This window comes from Mirounga angustirostris, unplaced genomic scaffold (assembly GCF_029215605.1).
Source record: "Mirounga angustirostris isolate CCGP_5_RB_7025 unplaced genomic scaffold, mMirAng1.0.hap1 SCAF_6, whole genome shotgun sequence".
Classification (NCBI taxonomy): Eukaryota; Metazoa; Chordata; class Mammalia; order Carnivora; family Phocidae; genus Mirounga; species Mirounga angustirostris.
Window position 1 is genome coordinate 89,732,013 of NW_026991714.1, and position 18,750 is coordinate 89,750,762.

At 41.5% G+C, this 18,750-nt stretch overlaps 1 protein-coding gene across 6 annotated transcripts in view; it reads right to left on the reverse strand.

Moving 5' to 3' along the window:
• FAM13C (family with sequence similarity 13 member C) overlaps positions 1–18,750 on the reverse strand; it is a 153,092-nt gene that overhangs the window by 72,760 nt on the left and 61,582 nt on the right. For all 6 annotated transcript variants that reach the window (XM_045877885.3, XM_045877884.3, XM_045877880.3 and 3 more), the window contains one exon: positions 4,568–4,631. In XM_045877885.3, the coding sequence (XP_045733841.1) occupies positions 4,568–4,631 (64 nt within the window). The remainder of the gene's footprint in view (positions 1–4,567; positions 4,632–18,750) is intronic.

Sequence of the window (18,750 nt, forward strand, 5' to 3'; positions counted from 1 at the left end):
AGTCAACCCAAGGAGGTCCACACCAAGACACATAGTAATTAAAATGGTAAAAAGTAGTGATAAAGAGAGATTCTAAAATTGACAAGAGAAAAGAAGATAGTTACATACAAGGGAAACCCCAGAAGGCTATCAGTGGACTTTAGCAGAAACTCCACAGGCCAGAAGAGAGTGGCATGATCTATTCAAAGTACTGAATGGGAAAAATCTGCAGCCAAGAATATTCTATCCAGCATAGCTATCATGCAGAATAGTAGAGATAAAAGAGTTTTTCAGACAAACAAAAGCTAAACCAGCTTCATGATCACTAAACCATCCTTACAAGAAATATGAAAGGGGACTCTGTGAGTTGAAAGACCATAAGTAAGAGTCAAAAAGTAGGAAGTACAAAAGCAGTAAAAATAAGTATATTTGTAAAAATCAGTCAAGGAACTTACAAACTAAAAGGATGTAAAGTATGATACCATATACCTAAAACATGGAGGGGAATGAAGTAAAGAATAGGGTTCAAACTTAAGTGACTGTCAACTTAATATAGGCTGCTATATGCAGAAGATGTTATATACAAACCTAATGGTAACCACAAATCAAATGCAGTAATAGATATGCAAAAACTAAAGGGAAAGGAAAACAAGTACATCACTAAAGAAAGGCAACTTACGGTGAGAGAAGAACTCAAGAGAAGAAAGTAACAGAGAAGATCTAGTATTTGTTCCCCAAACCAGGCCTTCAGGTGATTGGCCTTGAGGTCTTACCCTTCAGTAACTCTGGGATGGTTTGCCTTGTTCATCCTTGATGGGAACCTGTGACTAAATTCTATAAGCATTGGGAAAATGAAAAAAAAAAGGGGGGGGGAGGGAGGATGGGTAGAATCAGTGAGTGTTAAAACTGAAAGGGCTCCTAGAATTAACCCAATTCAAAACTTCCTGCCCCAATTTTACAATTGAAAAACTAAAAGAAGTTGCTGTAATGCTTTATGATATGCAGTCTCTAATAGAAAAAGTGGTTTGAAGACCCAATATGCCATGCTTTCTCAGGGAAGAGACAACCCATTAGTTTTCTTTCTACATCTGTTATTTTTCTTATTTGGAAATGGAGCTGAGAAGGGGATTTACTAGGATATGAAGAAGGAAAACAATATTTGTTCTCATTTTATCCTTCAACTTTTTGATCTATTGAGTGCTTATCAATTATATGGATATGGAGGTATAACTAAAACCAAGGATAAAGATGGATGAGACACTGATTGGGGCACCTGGGTGGCTCAGTTGTTTAAGTGGTTAGCTCTTGATTTCGGCTCAGGTCATGATCTCAGGGTCCTGGGATTGAGCCCTGTGTCAGGCTGTGCTCAGCAGGAGTCTGCTTGAGGATTCTCTTTCTCCCCTGCCCGCCCCCCTACTCTCTCTCTCTCAAATAAATAAATCTTTAAGAAAAAAAAAGATGGATGAGAGACATTGATAGATCTTAAGTCTAGAATATTTTCCAATCATGATCCAGAAGACCCCAACAGATAAAACCTCCTGATGTCTTACAGAGGAAAAATCTGACAGTTTAGCTCAATGGCAGCAGGGAAACCTACTCAGTTTTTCAGAAACAAACACCTATAACATAGTCTCAGATGCACCAAAACTCATGGGATGGGGTTGCAAGTCCTATCAAGAGACCCAAGGTCAAAGATTGGTAGCTTGAGACTGGCTTAAGAAAAGTGAGACTAGCCAGAATCAAATCTATACTCATGCCAAGTGGAAATAATAAGTGAGTGAGTTTTCCAGTTCACTAGGAGGGCTCCATGCTGGGTGTGGAGCCTACTTAAAAAAGTATTGAACTTTGTAGCCAGTTCACTGGGAAAGTAGGGGAATACACCTTATATGTAGATACATCATACCATGTATTGCCTTACTGAGTATAGGAGACCTTGGGTCAAGTGCCAGCTCTGGAACCAAACCATAGCTGAGGCCCATCTATCTGTGACAGAGCAAGTATAATTAAAAAGTTCAAAAAGTAGAAGTAAATTATCAGATATGAAATTTTAGGAAAATATAAAGCATATATGTAGCATCTTAAAATTTTTATTGTATATATACAGCATTAGGGTCTATGGAAATGTCTGGAAAATATTTGTGGACCATCTTCTCATGAGACTCAAGAAACTCTTTTGACTTTAGACTTCCAATTGATGTGAAGAAAGAAAGCAGATATAGAACTGATGGGTTCATTTTAGAGAACTAGATGTGTGTGTGGTAGGGAGGGGGGCAGTGGTAAATAAATACAAGAAAGGAACAAAGAGGAATGAAGACAGCTAACATAACAAAAAAGTCTACCTTGCATTTACATTTAGAGATGGAAGGAATACTCCTGTAAAAAGTCAGCTGAACAGAGAACAAATAGCAGTTAATAAAAAAAGAAGTTATCAGTTACAATTTATCATAATAGTCAAAAACTAGGGGAAAAAACATACAATGGGTAACAGCAAGGAGAAAACTATAACTACATGCTAAATATGTATGAATCTCAGAAGCATAATACCGAGCAAATGAAACCAGATACAAAAAAGTACATACAATGCATTTATGAAAAGCCCAATAATAGACAAAACAAATCTATTTTAGTCTGAAAAATAGTTATCCTTATTGGAGAGTAGTGACTGGAAGGAATTATACAGGGGTGTCTGGGATGCTGACAATGTCATTTCTTAATCTAGTTCATCCAGCTGTACATTTAGAATATATGCACTATTATATATTCTTTATCTGTTTCAATTAAAAATATTAAAGCAGTGTTTTCCACCTGTGTTCCATAGGACTCTTGCCTAAAGAAATGATATGATGGGGTTCTTCCATAAAAGAGCTTGCTTTTCCCTACGTTTGGGAAATGCTGAGAAAAACCCATTTAAATATATATCCACTCTATAGGATGTCTTCATCAATGACATCGACCCTCCTTGCATGGCCTTGGATCCACTTATACTGCTCCCATTCAAGCTTTTCTAGGGTTTCCTCTGGCCCCCAAATTTCAGTCACAACAGAAACTGCATGGATATGGATTGGAATACACATACCACACAGTTTACCTCTTGAGTGGAACAAAACACTTTGAGCTCACACTCACTCTTATCAAACAGTTTGGATCAGCAGCACTACCTTATCATGGAAGAGCACACATTTAAATAGGGCGTTGCCTGCTCTTTTGAATGTGTGTCTCTATTCAATGCTCTTGCACCCTTGTAATCCCAGAGCAGTAAACTGGCACGTTTCATGAAATTTGCCAATACAATACAGCGAAGAAATACAGGAAAGCAGATTTGCAAATAGATCTTTTTGCATCTCTGATTTCAGAATGCTCAAGTAATCTCAGCATTCTCATGGGTTTCTAGTTCACAGATCTGAGTTTCTCCCAAATACTTGAAACCTATCACAAGCTGACTCTTAGAATCACCTCATTTTTCTAGTCACTTATGTCAAAACAAATCAGTACTTCTTTATAGCTAGCATTTTGCTTGTTCACAATGTGTTCATTGATTCAGGCTCTTGCTTATTTTTTCTTAAACTCTTTGTCACTCTTGTTACCATGAGCGAGATTGGGGAATTTGCAGATTGTCTCTATGCACAAATAAATAACAAGCAGTGTTCTGTGTTGTTAACTTTAGGTCATTTTCCACAACTTTAGTTATTTATTTAACTAGATTTAATCAGGCAGCTAGTTTACCTTTGGCTATTCATTTCTGCCAAGTTCTAAAGTAAAAAAAGAAAAAGAAAATCCCCTAAATTTAATTAATTGCCTTTTCTTAGAGGGGGAAAAGAGATCAATCTTCAAATGACAAATAAACAATTTGCCTCAAGTCCATTATCTTTCTTCCTGGCATCTGAGCATCAAGTCTTTTCATTCCTTTTGCTATGATCCTAATCAGATATAGCACCCACTGCTCCTTTATAATAAAATGAGGGCAACGGAAGCTAGACAATATTTCAAACCAAGGTCTTAAGCCAAAGAATTCATAATAACAGGGATCCTAATTACGTTATATTGATTTCCAACAGGAGAATTAAATTATCTATTTCAAATAAAATTTAGAACAAACATTAACATAGTGATGTCCAGTTTGGTGAGAAACCATTCGGATTGGAAAATAGGACTTCAGTGTTTCAAAATATACTAAAAAGACCATATTGCAAACATCAAACTATATCATACTCCATGGATAAATAGTAAGCATGATTACATTTGAGACTACAAAAGCCATTAGAAATAGAGAGAGAGAGAAAATAAAATTAAGAGAAAGTGTTACAAATGTAACTGCCATAGCCATGGTTATACAATCCTGAAGCAAAGTTGAAAACAGAATAATGAAATGACTGCTGGACTTGGTTTAGGTCCAAGCTGTAGTGAGCAATCTCTCAGATAATATTTTAAATATATTTGCTCCAGAGTGAGGAAAAACATTACCCAAAGAGCTACAGAGCAAAAACATTTAAAGTTTTAATCAGAAAGAATTCCTAATACTAGGAAAAAAGAATAATAAATTTCATGATTGGCTAATGCATTTCATACAACCAACAATGATGGCACCTACCTCATTTAAGTCCTGACAAGTCTCAAAAGTGTCCTTTGACCAAATGGCAGCCCTTTGGTCGATTCTGTAAAATACAAAGAAAAGTTATTTCCATTTAAAAGAAATCTTTCAACAATGCACACTTGAGACTGGCAGCTACAAAACCTTCAGCGGTGTCCCATGGCCCACAGAATAAAATCCAGACTCCTCATAATTGTCTGCAACACATTACAATGCTTGAATTCTGCCAGTGTGCCTGGCCCCACTTCCTAACACTCACATCCTGTCCCCTACACTCCAGCCTCTCTGGCCTTCTCTTGGTTTCTTGAATACATAGCGCTGGTTCCCTGTTCAAACCATCCTAATTACTACCCCAGACTGCTCTCCCCCAGATCTTCATAAAACTGACCCTTCCATCATAAGCAGGATGTCACCTCCCAACAGGACTTCCTGATGTCCTTAACTAGAAGTAGTCCTCCCTACACTCTATCACACTGTCCGTAGATTTTCTTCTTAGCACTTATCACTATCTGAAATTAACCTGTTTATTGGCATTTCTTCATTGCTCCAAAAAATTAGGGATTATGTCCATTTTCTACACTGCTGAATCCTCAGTACCTAATATAAATTTAATATTGTTTCATTAATTAAAAAGATTTTTGTGTATGCGATCTGACAGGTCTGATGCAGTCAGTACAGAAAGATAGCATTTGTTCACTGAAGACAGCATTTGGAAATTTCATCCTATCTTTTAACTAACACAATAAACAGAGTAATTTCTGGGTAACATGATGAAGCTGGGTTTTGCCACTACATAGTTTCGAATAAAAGAAAATGACTTGAAATAAGGCATATCTACTCCGAATCCATTTTTAAAATTTAAATACAAAAAAGCAGAATTTCACTATAGGCAGATGCTGAATTCAAAATCATGATTTGTCAAATGTTATGATCTAGTAGTATCTATTACATAACATTCAAGTTTTTCTGCAGCAGTTTGCATGCTATTATATAATGTGTATTAAATTATAGTTATCCTTATAAAAGTGCCTTTCTTAAAAAAGATTTAGTCACCATTAAGTCATTTATAAAAAGATTTATTTGGGGACATAATTATTTACAGTTATCAATCAGCTTCAATTTGAGTCCTGAAGAAAGTATATATGTCCTCTGAAGGGTCAACAAGATAAATGATTTCTTTAAGTCATGATACACATTTAGAAATGCCACAAGCATAACTTCTTCAAAATATTCTTAAGAATGCAAAATTTGTTCAGTCCAAGGGCACTGCTAACTGTGCAAACAATTTGCTTCCAATGAGAAAAGTAAGGAGATGGTAAACAAAATTGTCTAGAATGCACTGATTTCTACTACATCTGCGCAAACCAGCCTGTCTCTCCTGAGTTAAGTGAGAAGATTAAGGGTCCAACAGTGAGCTCAGGGAGAGATCACTCAAGTGGGAAAAGAAAGTGAGGAAGACCACTGGCACACCCATTCTCTCCCCATCGATTCCCTGTGCTGCAAACACAGTAATATCGGGGCTTCAGAAAATACTAAATTGCTCTATCCCACAAATAGGGGAAACCCTCTTAGGCACAAGAGTTAATGTGTCCAATCCAGTAACATCTAAAATTTTGAATGGCTCATAATTTCTTTGTAAGATACACGGGTTCTCAAATTGTGTTTCTATAGAGTTATGGTAGCACCAGAAAAATGGAAGAGTGGTATTCTTTAATGGAAAAAATATTTACCAGTTTATAGTTTAACCATAAATGTCTCTAGAGCTTTGGTGCTAGCAGACAGTAAAACAAATACACAGATAGCAAACATTAATGGAAAAAAAAGCAGAAATATATGTTGTTAAAAATATACATTATTGATATGCAGAGAATAGCCTACTTATCATATACTCCTATGATCTTCCAAGAAAAGTACTTATAACTCCAAATAAACTTCCAGGTCAAGTTTAAGAACTGTGGTCTAAGCATCAAAGTTGCTTTAATTTAATAGCCATTTGAATGTCTCCTATGCACCTGGTATAGTGTTGGGGAGATAATCAATAAGCAGACTCTAGGCCTTTAGGAGACTTACAATTCAGTGGAATCTGAAGCAGAGGATAAAACTAATACCCAGTCTTGAGGCTAATAGTAAGTGAAGGATCAGGGTATAGAAGCTGATATTAAAATGGTAGAGAGGAACTGGGGAGGTAGAAACAAGAGACATATTTTCAAGAGGTAGGGGCACCTGGGTGGCTCAGTCGGTTAAGTGTCTGCCTTCGGCTCAGATCATGATCTCCGGATCCTGGGATCGAACCCCATGTCGGGCTCCCTGCTCAGCAGGAAGTCTGCTTCTCCTTCTCCCTCTGCCCCTCCCCACCTCATGCTCTCTTTCTCTCTCTCTCAAATAAATAAATAAAATCTTAAGAAAAAATCAAGAGCTCTTGGGTGTGTATTGAAAGTATGGAATAAAGGAGATGGGATAATCAAAGTTATTCCAGAGTTTTAAGACTGTGTGACTAGAAAGATGACAGGTGGTTTTTCTAATGGAGGTAGAAAAATATGTAATTTTGGTGGGGACAGCAGGCAGTTGTCAGAAAGAGGCAATTCATGAGTTTAGATTTAGATATTTACAGCTTGAAGCAAGGCTGAGATAGGGAAGTAAAAATACCTGAGCAGGGCTCACCCTAGAACTGGCACTCTACAGTGTGTTCAGCAGAGGGGTTGTGGTAATGGTAACTGCGATGTGCAGTAGTCACAGGTTCTGCACTGATTTTTTTTCCCTGTTGTGTGGCCAGAGCCTAGCACGGTACCTGGCCTATGGTACACACTCAGTGCATGCCTTTGGATGGGTAAATGAAGAAACAGAAGGAACCAGATCTAAGAATGACTTCTTGATCCACCACTTCCTAGGTGTGTGTACCCACAGGTAAGGTATCAACCTCTCTAAGGCTTGGTTTCCTCATCTGTGAAGTGAGGATAATAGCAGCTACCTCATAGGATAATTCACGATACTACTGCTAGCTGTATTAAAAATAACACATGGATTCTAGATTCATATATGAGAAATACAATAATAGAACTATAAATGATGATATTTCATGGTATATTTTATTAACAATGATCAAAGTCTTGTGAATAAGCAAGCTGAAAAAGACAAAACCTGGGATTTCCTTGGGGCGCCTGGGTGGCTCAGTCAGTTAAGTGTCTGCCTTAGGCTCAGGTCATGATCTCACGGTCCTGGGATCAAGCCCCACATCGGGCTCCCTGCTCAGCAGGAAGTCTGCTTCTTCCTCTCCCTCTGCCTCCTCCCCCCTGCTCATGCTCTGTTTTTGTCTCTCTCTCTCTTTCTCAAATAAAGAAATAAAATCTTTAAAAAAAAAAAACCTGGGGGTGCCTGGGTGGCTCAGTCGTTAAGTGTCTGCCTTCGGCTCAGGTCGCATCAGGCTCCCTGCTCCACGGGAAGCCTGCTTTTCCCTCTCCCACTTCCCGTGCTTGTGTTCCCTCTCTTGCTGTCTCTATCAAAAAATAAATAAAATCTTTTAAAAAAACAAAAACCTGGAATTTCGTTACTCAGTGTCACTGGGCAGGTCTCCAGTTAGTGGATAGAAGAAGGTACAGATCCATTATTAAGGAGGTAAGAAGCTAACTGGAATATCATTCTAAATAACAAAGAGAAAGAGGTTATGAGAAAGAAGAGTTTGAAGGACCATATAACAACTCACCAGCCCTTACTATGCCAGGCTAGGAATGCCAGGTGGTTTACTTACATTATATCGTTTAATCCTCATAGTAACTATATGAGATTAGCATTATTATACCCATTTGACTTAACAGAAGACAAGGCAGTTATATAACTTTATTCATTCATTAAATTAATATTTATGAACCACCAACTATGTGCCAGGTACTATTGCAGGTTTTTGGAATAAAACAGTGAATAGAACAAAGTCTCTGCCCTCATGGAACTTATAATCTTCATATGAGGAAAGAGAACCTAAAGAAATAAACCAGTGGTCTATGGTGTACCAGATACTAAGTATAACAGAGAACAAGAAAGCAAGGCAAGGAGAACAGGACATGGAGGCGCATTACCCAAGCTCACACTGCTAGAAAATCTCAGTCATCTGGAGGTTGTGAGAATGAAAGCAGAGAAGCAAAAGTCCCATGGACTGAACAAGATAAATGTCAGGCAGAAGAGGAAAGAGAAATGAAAGCTTCTCACTAGAGAAGTTTAGCAATGAAAAGAGAACAGTATCTAGGTGTCTCAAATTCCCTTTCTTTAAAGATCTTTAAAGATACTGCTTGAATCATTTACAATCCTACCAGGAAACTGGCCTAAACATAAATGCTAGGTCACACTGAAACATTCCCTCCAATTCTCTTGCTTCCCTTCACCCAAAATGACAATAGGAAAGGAACCAAGCACATCTCTGCTATGAGTAGGCCTGTCAGAGCACACTGCCAGCTCCAGCACAGCCCTGCCCTTTGGTCCAGGCAACAGGAAATGCAGACTGTGCTCCACAGGGCCTGATTATGGATCTCAGCACTGATGGGTGTGTCGTGCCTCTGAACATCACCACCACCACCATCACTGTCATCACCACCAGCACTGTCATCACCACCACCACCACCATCACTGTCATCACCACCACCAGCACTGTCGTCACCACCACCACATCACTGTCATCACCACCACCAACACTGTCGTCACCACCACCATCACTGTCACCACCACATCACTGTCATCACCACCAGCATTGTCACCACCACCAGCACTGTCATCACCACCACCAACACTGTCATCACTATGACCACCAGCACTGTCGTCAGCACCACCAGCACTGTTGTCACCACCACCACCAGCACTGTCGTCACCACCACATTACTGTCATCACCACCACCAGCACTGTCATCACCACCACCAGCACAGTTGTCACCACCACCACCAGCACTGTCGTCACCACCACCATCACTGTCACCACCACATCAATGTCATCACCACCAGCATTGTCACCACCATCACCATCACTGTCATCACCACCACCAGCACTGTCATCACCACCACCAACACTGTCATCACTATGACCACCAGCACTGTCGTCACCACCACCACCAGCACTGTCATCACCACCACATCATTGTCATCACCACCACCAGCACTGTCGTCACCACCACCATCACTGTCACCACCACATCAATGTCATCACCACCATCACTGTCACCACCACCACATCACTGTCATCACTACCACCAGCACAGTCATCACCACCACCAGCACTGTTGTCACGACAACCAGCACTGTTGTCACCACCACCACCAGCACTGTCATCACCACCACATCACTGTCATCACCACTGGCATTGTCACCACCACTATCATCACTGTCATCACCACCAGCATTGTCACCACCACCACCAGCACTGTCGTCACCACCACCAGCACTGTCATCACCACCACCATCACTGTCACCACCACATCAATGTCATTACCACCAGCATTGTCACCACCATCACCAGCACTGTCATCACCACCACCAGCACTGTCATCACCACCACCATCACTGTCACCACCACATCAATGTCATCACCACCAGCATTGTCACCACCATCACCATCACTGTCATCACCACCACCATCACTGTCATCACCACCACCAGCACTGTCATCACCACCACCAGCATTGTCACCACCACCACCAGCACTGTCATCACCACCACCAACACTGTCATCACTATGACCACCAGCACTGTCGTCAGCACCACCAGCACTGTTGTCACCATCACCACCAGCACTGTCGTCACCACCACATTACTGTCATCACCACCACCAGCACTGTCATCACCACCACCAGCACAGTTGTCACCACCACCACCAGCACTGTCGTCACCACCATCACTGTCATCACCACATCAATGTCATCACCACCAGCATTGTCACCACCACCACCATCACTGTCGTCACCACCACCACCATCACTGTCATCACCACCACCATCACTGTCATCACCACCAGCAGCACTATCATCACAACCACCAGCACTGTTGTCACACCACCACCAGCATTGTCATCACCACCACCATCACTGTCATCACCACCACCAGCCCTGTCATCACCACTATTAGCACTGTTGTCACCACTGTCATCACCACCACCATTGTCATTGTCACTATGACCACCACCAAAGTCATTGTCATTACCACCATTGTTGTCACCACCACCACCACCATCACCACGACCCCTACTGTACTGCCACCACCACCACCATCACTGCCACTGCCACCACCACCATCACTACCACCACCATGGTCACCACCACTGCTGCCACCATTGTCACCACCAGCACTGTCATCATCACCATTGTTGTCACCATCACCATCATCATGACCACTATTGTAGTGCCACCACCACTACCATCACTGCCACTGCCACTGTCATCACCGCCACCACCACCATCACCACCACCATGGTCACTACCACTGCCACCACCATGGTTACCATCATCACCATCACCACCATCACCACCACGATCACTACTGTATCTGCCACCACCACTGCTGTCACTGCCACTGTTACTGTCATCACCACCACCATTGTCACCACCACCACCACTGTCATCCACCATCACTGTCATCACTACCACTACAACCATCACCACTATTGTCATCACCACAACCCTGAGGACTGCCACATCATTACCACCCTCACTGCCACTATTACCATGACCACCATGATATAATTCAAATTAAAAGCACTTCTCACAGAGAAATAGAAAATTAATTGTGTGCTGATATTAGAAGAGCTTCCTCCTAGATTTGGTGACTGCAAAGTTGTGGACAACCCATTAAAGTGCATATTTTCCAAAATTTTTGGTGTTCCCACATTGCTAGGACCCTAAAGCATGTGCTGAGCCAATCTATAGGGTCATCCTGGAGTGGCCTTTGCTCAGAAGGTGTACTGGAATTCAAAATAGCAAATGAACTAAGCATTAAGATATTTTTCATGGCCTAAGGCTAGTGTCAAACTACAGATGTAATAATTTGTGAAGAAGCAATATTTTAGCATAGGATTTTTTATTTATATCAACATTTCAATTATCTATATTTAAATTAGCAGATGATGGGGTGCCTGGGTGGCTCAGTCGTTAAGCATCTGCCTTCAGCTCAGGTCATGATCCCAGGGTCCTGGGATCGAGCCCTGCATCGGGATCCCTGCTCTGCGGAAAGCCTGCTTCTCCCTCTCCTACTCCCCCTGCTTGTGCTCCCTCTCTCACTGTCACTCTGTCAAATAAGTAAATAAAATCTTTAAAAAATAAAAAATAAATAAAAATAAAAATAAATAAATTAGCAGATGAATGTGTTCCCTATCTCAGTGAAAAATTTCCCCCTCTTTCCAGTGCCAGAGTTATTCTGACACTTTCCTCTACCTTAAGCCCAATAAGCCATTGTATTATGAAGTCCTTCAATTTCTTTTCCCAAGTAACTTTTGCATCTGTCCTCTTCCCTCCACCTCCACCACTACCATCTGAAGCCAAACCACTATAATCTGCCTTTTGGACTGCATCCACGTTCTCCCTATTTCCCCTCTACCCTCTCAAACCATTTTCCACACAACCATCTGTCACTACCTTTCTGCACACGGCACTTAAAGACCAAAATACTTAAAGTATCCTAGGACAATCAGAAGGATTTAGCATCTGTCCACCTTTTCGACCTCAATTCATACCATTCTCCCTCTCTGCTCCTACTACACTGACATTCTTATAGTTTCTTGTATGCACCATGCTCGTTTCCACCTCAGGCCTTTGTATGTGATGTTCCCATGCCCATAATGCTGTTTCCTATCCACTTTCTCTCCTAATTAATACATTCATCCTGTAGATACCACGTAGCTCACAATCAAGTCTCCCTTTTATATATTCTTTTTTTTTAAGATTTTTTAAAATTTATTTGTCAGAGAGAGAGGGGGAAAGAGAGAGAGAGCACAAGCAGGGGGAGCAGCAGGCAGAGGGAGAAACAGGCTCCCTGCTGAGCAAGGAGCCAAATGCAGGACTCAATCCCAGGACCCTGGGATCATAGCCTCAGCTGAAGGCAGAAGCTTAACGGAATGAGCCACCCAGGCATCCCATGTTCTTGTTGTATTATGATCCTCATTGCCTCCATTACATAGTCTTTAACTGTGTATTTGTATAATTATCTGATTGTCTCTCTCTCATGATGACACTCTATGGAGCAGGGACCTTGTGAGTCTTGCTTGTTATTTTTATCTCTAGGGCTAATAGTGACATTTGGCACAGAGTAGGCACTCATATGTTTGTTAATAATGTATTCATCCTGGGGCACCTGGGTGGTGCAGTCAGTTAAGCAACTGACTTGATTTCGGCTCAGGTCATGATCTCAGGGTCATGAGATTGAGCCCTGCGTTGGGCTACATGCTCAGTGCAGAGTCTGCTTTAGATTCTCTCTCCCTCTGCTCCTCCTGCTCATGCGTGCTCTCTCTCTCTCTAAAATAAATAAATAAATTTAAAAATAAATAATAAAAGTATTCATCCCAGGGTTATGGACAGCTGCCAATTCTGGTATATTCCCAAGTATATACGATGATTATGATAAAACTCATGCTCTCTCCTCCACTGCAGCATGCTAGCAGGACTAGCAGGATGGGATGACTCTCATTCCTACAAGCAGATATGTTTCTTCCCTGAAGAGACCTGCTGAAGATTAGGAAGTGGTGTTTTAACCCACATTTAGAAAACCTGGGCAAAAAGCGTAAAAGGAGAGCAGCCAGTACACTTTTCAGAGTGCTTCATATAGAATCAGAACCTTAAGGCTGAACCAAGCTGAACCTTGAATCACTCTTAAGAGTTCAAGATATTCCGCTGCATTAAATTGAGCCTCTGTTCAGAAAGCAACATGGGATACACGAATGTATACCCGGATGACTGTTGCTTCCTGAAACTCTTTTGAAAACAAAAGGTATATCCCAAGAGGACAACCATCTGAGCAAAACATTCTTTATGTACAAACAATAGCTCTATATGCAGACATAGACAAGATGCCAATAAATTCCAGTAATATTATTAGCAACAATAACAACCCTCAATACCAGTAAATAAAAAACTCCTTTCTCTAGGAGAAAGACTCTAGGGAGTCTAAGCTATATTAAAGACACTCTCTTATTGGTGTTTTTCTTTTAGCCAAATTTTTCTGCTAAAGGACTGAGATTGAATACTGGGCAGCCACCTTAAATGATAAAGAAACCAAGGCACTGAATTTAAAATGACCCCTGATACAAAGAGACCGCTGACAGAAAACAGAATTAGAAGTCAATAGATGTTCATGAACTGACTTTTCTTAAGATTCTTTTTTTTTTTTAAGATTTTATTTATTTGACAGGGAGAGACACAGCGAGAGAGAGAACACAAGCAGGGGGAGTGGGAGAGGGAGAAGCAGGCTTCCCACCGAGCAGGGAGCCCGATGCGGGGCTCAATCCCAGGACCCTGTGATCATGACCTGAGCTGAAGGCAGACGTTTAAACGAATGAGCCACCCAGGTGCCCCGTGAACTGACTTTTCAATCCATGGATGTACTTGTCCAGGTCAATGAACTCCCATAGAGGGGAGAAGGAGGTTATGGCTAGAGGCAGAATGCTAATCTCTAATAATATGCCCTGCCAGTAATTATTAGAACCCAAGCTCTACCTCCCTTTATACTTCTCTGAAAATCACAATCAATCAGTGTTATTAAAAAGATTCCTGGGTCCCACAGTTACTGAATCTGAATTTCCAAAGGAGTGCACTGGTAACATGTGTTTAACAAGTGATCCAGGGGATTCCTGGTTGGGAAATATCATCCTCAAAGTCTAGGTGCAGCAACCCGGGAGGATACCAGTGGCTAAAGACCACAGGTGAGAGGGACTTCTGTGCCCTGGGTGTTTCTGGCCTGGCCTCCCGGGGGACACATTCCAGAAGCGGGAAGAGTCAAGTCCCTGGAGACACTATGAGAAACACTGAACACAAGGCAGCCCAGCTGCACTGGAATTGATAGCCCTCCTCACCTTGGAGGGCTGGGGCAGAGCCCAGAAACAGCCAGATCCGTGCCAATGCCCAGGGAATTGAGTGGGCAGTAAGACCCACGAGGGCAGCGTCAGGACTGAGAGAAGAAAGGAGGTAGAGTTGCCATGGGTGTGATTCAGAAACACCCCATGAATCAGAAAGAAGGGTTTGGGAAGGGATATTGAGGACACAGGATCCATTGGGAGCAGAAGTCCTAATACATTATTATTAATAATGATAGTAGCACTTGGTGTGCTGAGCTGGATACAAAGCACTTCCTTGCATATCTCATTTTTTCTATTCACTTAGTCAGTAATTATGAGATGCCTGCCTCCTGTGCCAGGCAGTGGTCAGCCCAGGAGGCATGGTGGTCATAGCAAATGCTTAAGCTCCATGGACAGTTCTGCTCAATCAAATGATCCCCCTTTTAGCACCTGCCAAGTCTCTTCACTTTTCGTCCTCAAGAATGTTGTGAGGCAGAGCTCACTCCCTCAGCCTGGAAGTGGGTGGGACTTACCTCCTGAGGGGCGGGAGACAACCTGCAGAGGAGGGGAGCAAAGAGGGGAGTGTGTGAATAAACACGGTAGCCCGCCAACTTTCACAGGACTTTTTATAAGGCTCCTCAGAGAGTCCTCAGGGGCCTGATCTCCAGCTGCCAAGAGTGGTAACCTCAGCTACACACCTGCTTCCAGCTCTTCCTTCCCCCACTTCCTGCTTCCTGGGATCACCTCCCTGTACCCAAGGCCTTCTATGAGGCTCCGCTTTCTGGGGGAATCTAATGTAAGCAAGTGAGCAACATTACAAAGTAAATACAATACCTGTCTTTCTGAGTCAGGGACAGAAAAAAAATTCATACAAATGAAGATTTAGTTTAGGGACAGATAAAGTGAAGAGGACAGGAGATCACAAATAATGGTGGGGGGTGGCTAATTTGAATGGCAGGTAAATATTTGATGAATATTAAATTCTCATTGCGCTGGGCACTGTGATAATTACATCTGATACTTGGCCTTCCAACATTCTAGCTTTTAAATTATGAATCAGGATAGTTCTAGAAACAAAAGAACTTAAGAAAAGGCACACAGGATTTAAGTAAGCATTAATATTAAATAAGCCTAAATCCTACCTGTTCCCTATCAAAGGTTTTCTTTCTCTTCCAAAAAGAAGATATGAGTCTCTAATCTCCACCTCTCCTCTTCCCTCTTCCACTGTCACTGCCACCATCATCTCCCACATGGATGAGGCATTGCCTCCACTGTCTCCCTGCTTCCCTACAACACATACCACCCAGAGTGGTCTTTTAAAGATGTAAATCTGAGCATGTTATTCTCCTGATAATCTCCAATGGCTTCCCTCAACTTCAACAAAATCCAAGATCCATACCCTGGCGACAAGGCCCTGTGCAGTCTGGGCACTGCCAACCTTTCTAATGTCATGTGATATATTCTCTCTGCAGATCAATTTCTCTAGCCTTATGGCTCTTGTCTCCATCGAATAAGTCAGCACCTCTACACCTGCTATTCCTTATGCTAGTTAGGATTCTTATTATCATTCCATTTTAAAGCAAATAACAAATGCCATACCTACCTGCAACACTACCCTCTCCTTACCAATGTGGTCTTGGCACAAGATGAACAGAACCTGGATTAGTATTGTTGGTCTGAGGGGCAAGGGTGAGTTAATGATCAGAAAGGCAAGTCAGAGGAGCCTGGTTCTCGCATGTTTTCATCTCGCTCAAGTTTGACCAGGCACGCCAGACACTTTTCGGCAGTTACCTTAAAGCTGGTTCTTAACTCTTCTTCCAACAGTTCCAAGTTCTCCCCAGGCCCCCATGTCACTCCAGCAGAGTAGTGATTTTATCTTCCCAGCACTTTTTATCTCTAATCTACTTCCGACAACAACCTTGCTTTCCCTAGGAAACTGGCCCTCCACCTGCACATCCAAGGGCTCTATTATGTGTGTCTGGATTTATTCAATAGGTTCAGTGTGGCCAAAGTTGTTTTCTTGTATTGGTGTTAAATTCAAGGCATTGTTTAAAAACCTCCTGAAATCTGGCTTTACTCCTGCTTCCACCTTCTCAAGTTTCTTTTCTTGAACCCCATTCCCATTTAAATGGGCCCTGGTACTTCCTGGCATCTGCAGAGGTCATAGGGGTTCTCTTGATTAGAACTCTGTGCTAGGGGAACCCTGAGAGGCTTGCACTGCTAGAAGGGTATAAAAAGAGACTTTCTTCTACTTTTATCCACAGAATAAAACAATCAAACAAAGAGGTGTCTAGGATACAAGTTCTGGTTTTAAGTGTCATCTGAACCTATAAAAATCACCTTTAATATTTGCTTTCTGATTCCAACTAACCCAAACCATAAAAGCCACAGGTACCATTGAAAATGTCTTTTAAGTCTCTTCTAGTTAACAAAAATAATTTTAACGTGGATGGAACTGGAGGGTATTATGCTGAGCGAAATAAGTCAAACAGAAAAAGACATGTATCATATGACCTCACTGATATGAGGAATTTTTAATCTCAGGAAACAAACTGAGGGTTGCTGGAGTGGGGGTGGGTGGGAGGGATGGAGTGACTGGGTGATAGACATTGGGGAGGGTATGTGCTCTGGTAAGCGCTGTGAATTGTGCAAGACTGTTGAATCTCAGATCTGTACCTCTGAAACAAATAATGCAATATATGTTAAGAAAAAAAAAAAAAAGAAGAAGGTAGCAGGAGGGGAAGAATGAAGGGGGGGAAATCGGAGGGGTAGATGAACCATGAGAGACGATGGACTCTGAAAAACAAACTGAGGGTTCTAGAGGGGAGGGGGGTGGGAGGTTGGGTTAGCCTGGTGATGGGTATTGAGGAGGGCACGTTCTGCATGGAGCACTGGGTGTTATGCACAAACAATGAATCATGGAACACTACATCTAAAACTAATGAAGTAATGTATGGGGATTAACGTAACAATAAAAAAATTAAAAATAATAATAATTTTTTTTAAAGATTATTTATTTATTTATTTGAGAGAGAGAGAATGAGAGAGAGCACATGAGAGGGGGGAGGGTCAGAGGGAGAAGCAGACTCCCTGCCGAGCAGGGAGCCCGATGCGGGACTCGATCCAGGGACTCCAGGATCATGACCTGAGCCGAAGGCAGTCGCTTAACCAACTGAGCCACCCAGGCACCCCAAAAATAATAATAATTTTTAAAAATCCATTTTCCTCTAATACTTTAATTTTCCTGTCTACCTCAAACTGAGATAAAACAGTTCAAAGAAACAGAAAATAAAATGACTTAATATGATTGCAGTGACTTCAACAAATTTATTTATGGTTCTATATCCTGAACCGTGCATAGTTTTTTTATTTATAAATAATTTTCCCAGTTACAAACTTAAGAGGAACTCATTGGGGGGAAATTTGGAAAGCAAAAAGAATATTTTTAAAATCACCACCCTTAATCATTCCACCTGAAAATAACCACCAATAAAATATTGACTTATGTCTTTCCAGTGTAAGTTTCTGTATATAATTATGTTAAGCAAAAATAAGATCACCTTGTAATTCTGTTATGTAATTGCTTTCTTCGCCATGTATAAATAAATCATGAACACATACCCACGTTAAAAAAGACTCTCATAAAACAGCTTTAAATATCCATCGTGAAGATTGATGTTTCTCAAGGGGATGGTGGTATGCCCTCTAGAAAGCATTTAGGAAATTTAGGGTCTACTTGTGATTGGTGCAGAGGCTCGGGGAGACTACTGACATTCTGTGGGCTACAGCCAAAGATGTCAGAGTCTCTGAGATGTGCAGGGTAGTTCCACACATCAAAGAATTGTTCCACACCCGGCACACCTTCCAAATGTTCTCTGGGAACGTTACAGCCAGAGGCACTTTGCCTCAAGCACAATCTGAACTAGAAAACCATAAGGGCTAGTGGGTGAAACAGAAATATCTAGAATATACAAGTATGGAGAAGGGGATTGAACTGAACTGTCTCAAACGTTCTACCCAGAGCCACTATCCTATGATGCTGCCACATACGGAAATCTAACCACATGACCTTCTATCTAATTCTCTCAAAATTATCCATTATCAATTATCCATTTTATTCCTATCTTCTTTCATGGTCAGGTAACTGAAAAATTTATATCCCATGTCTCTC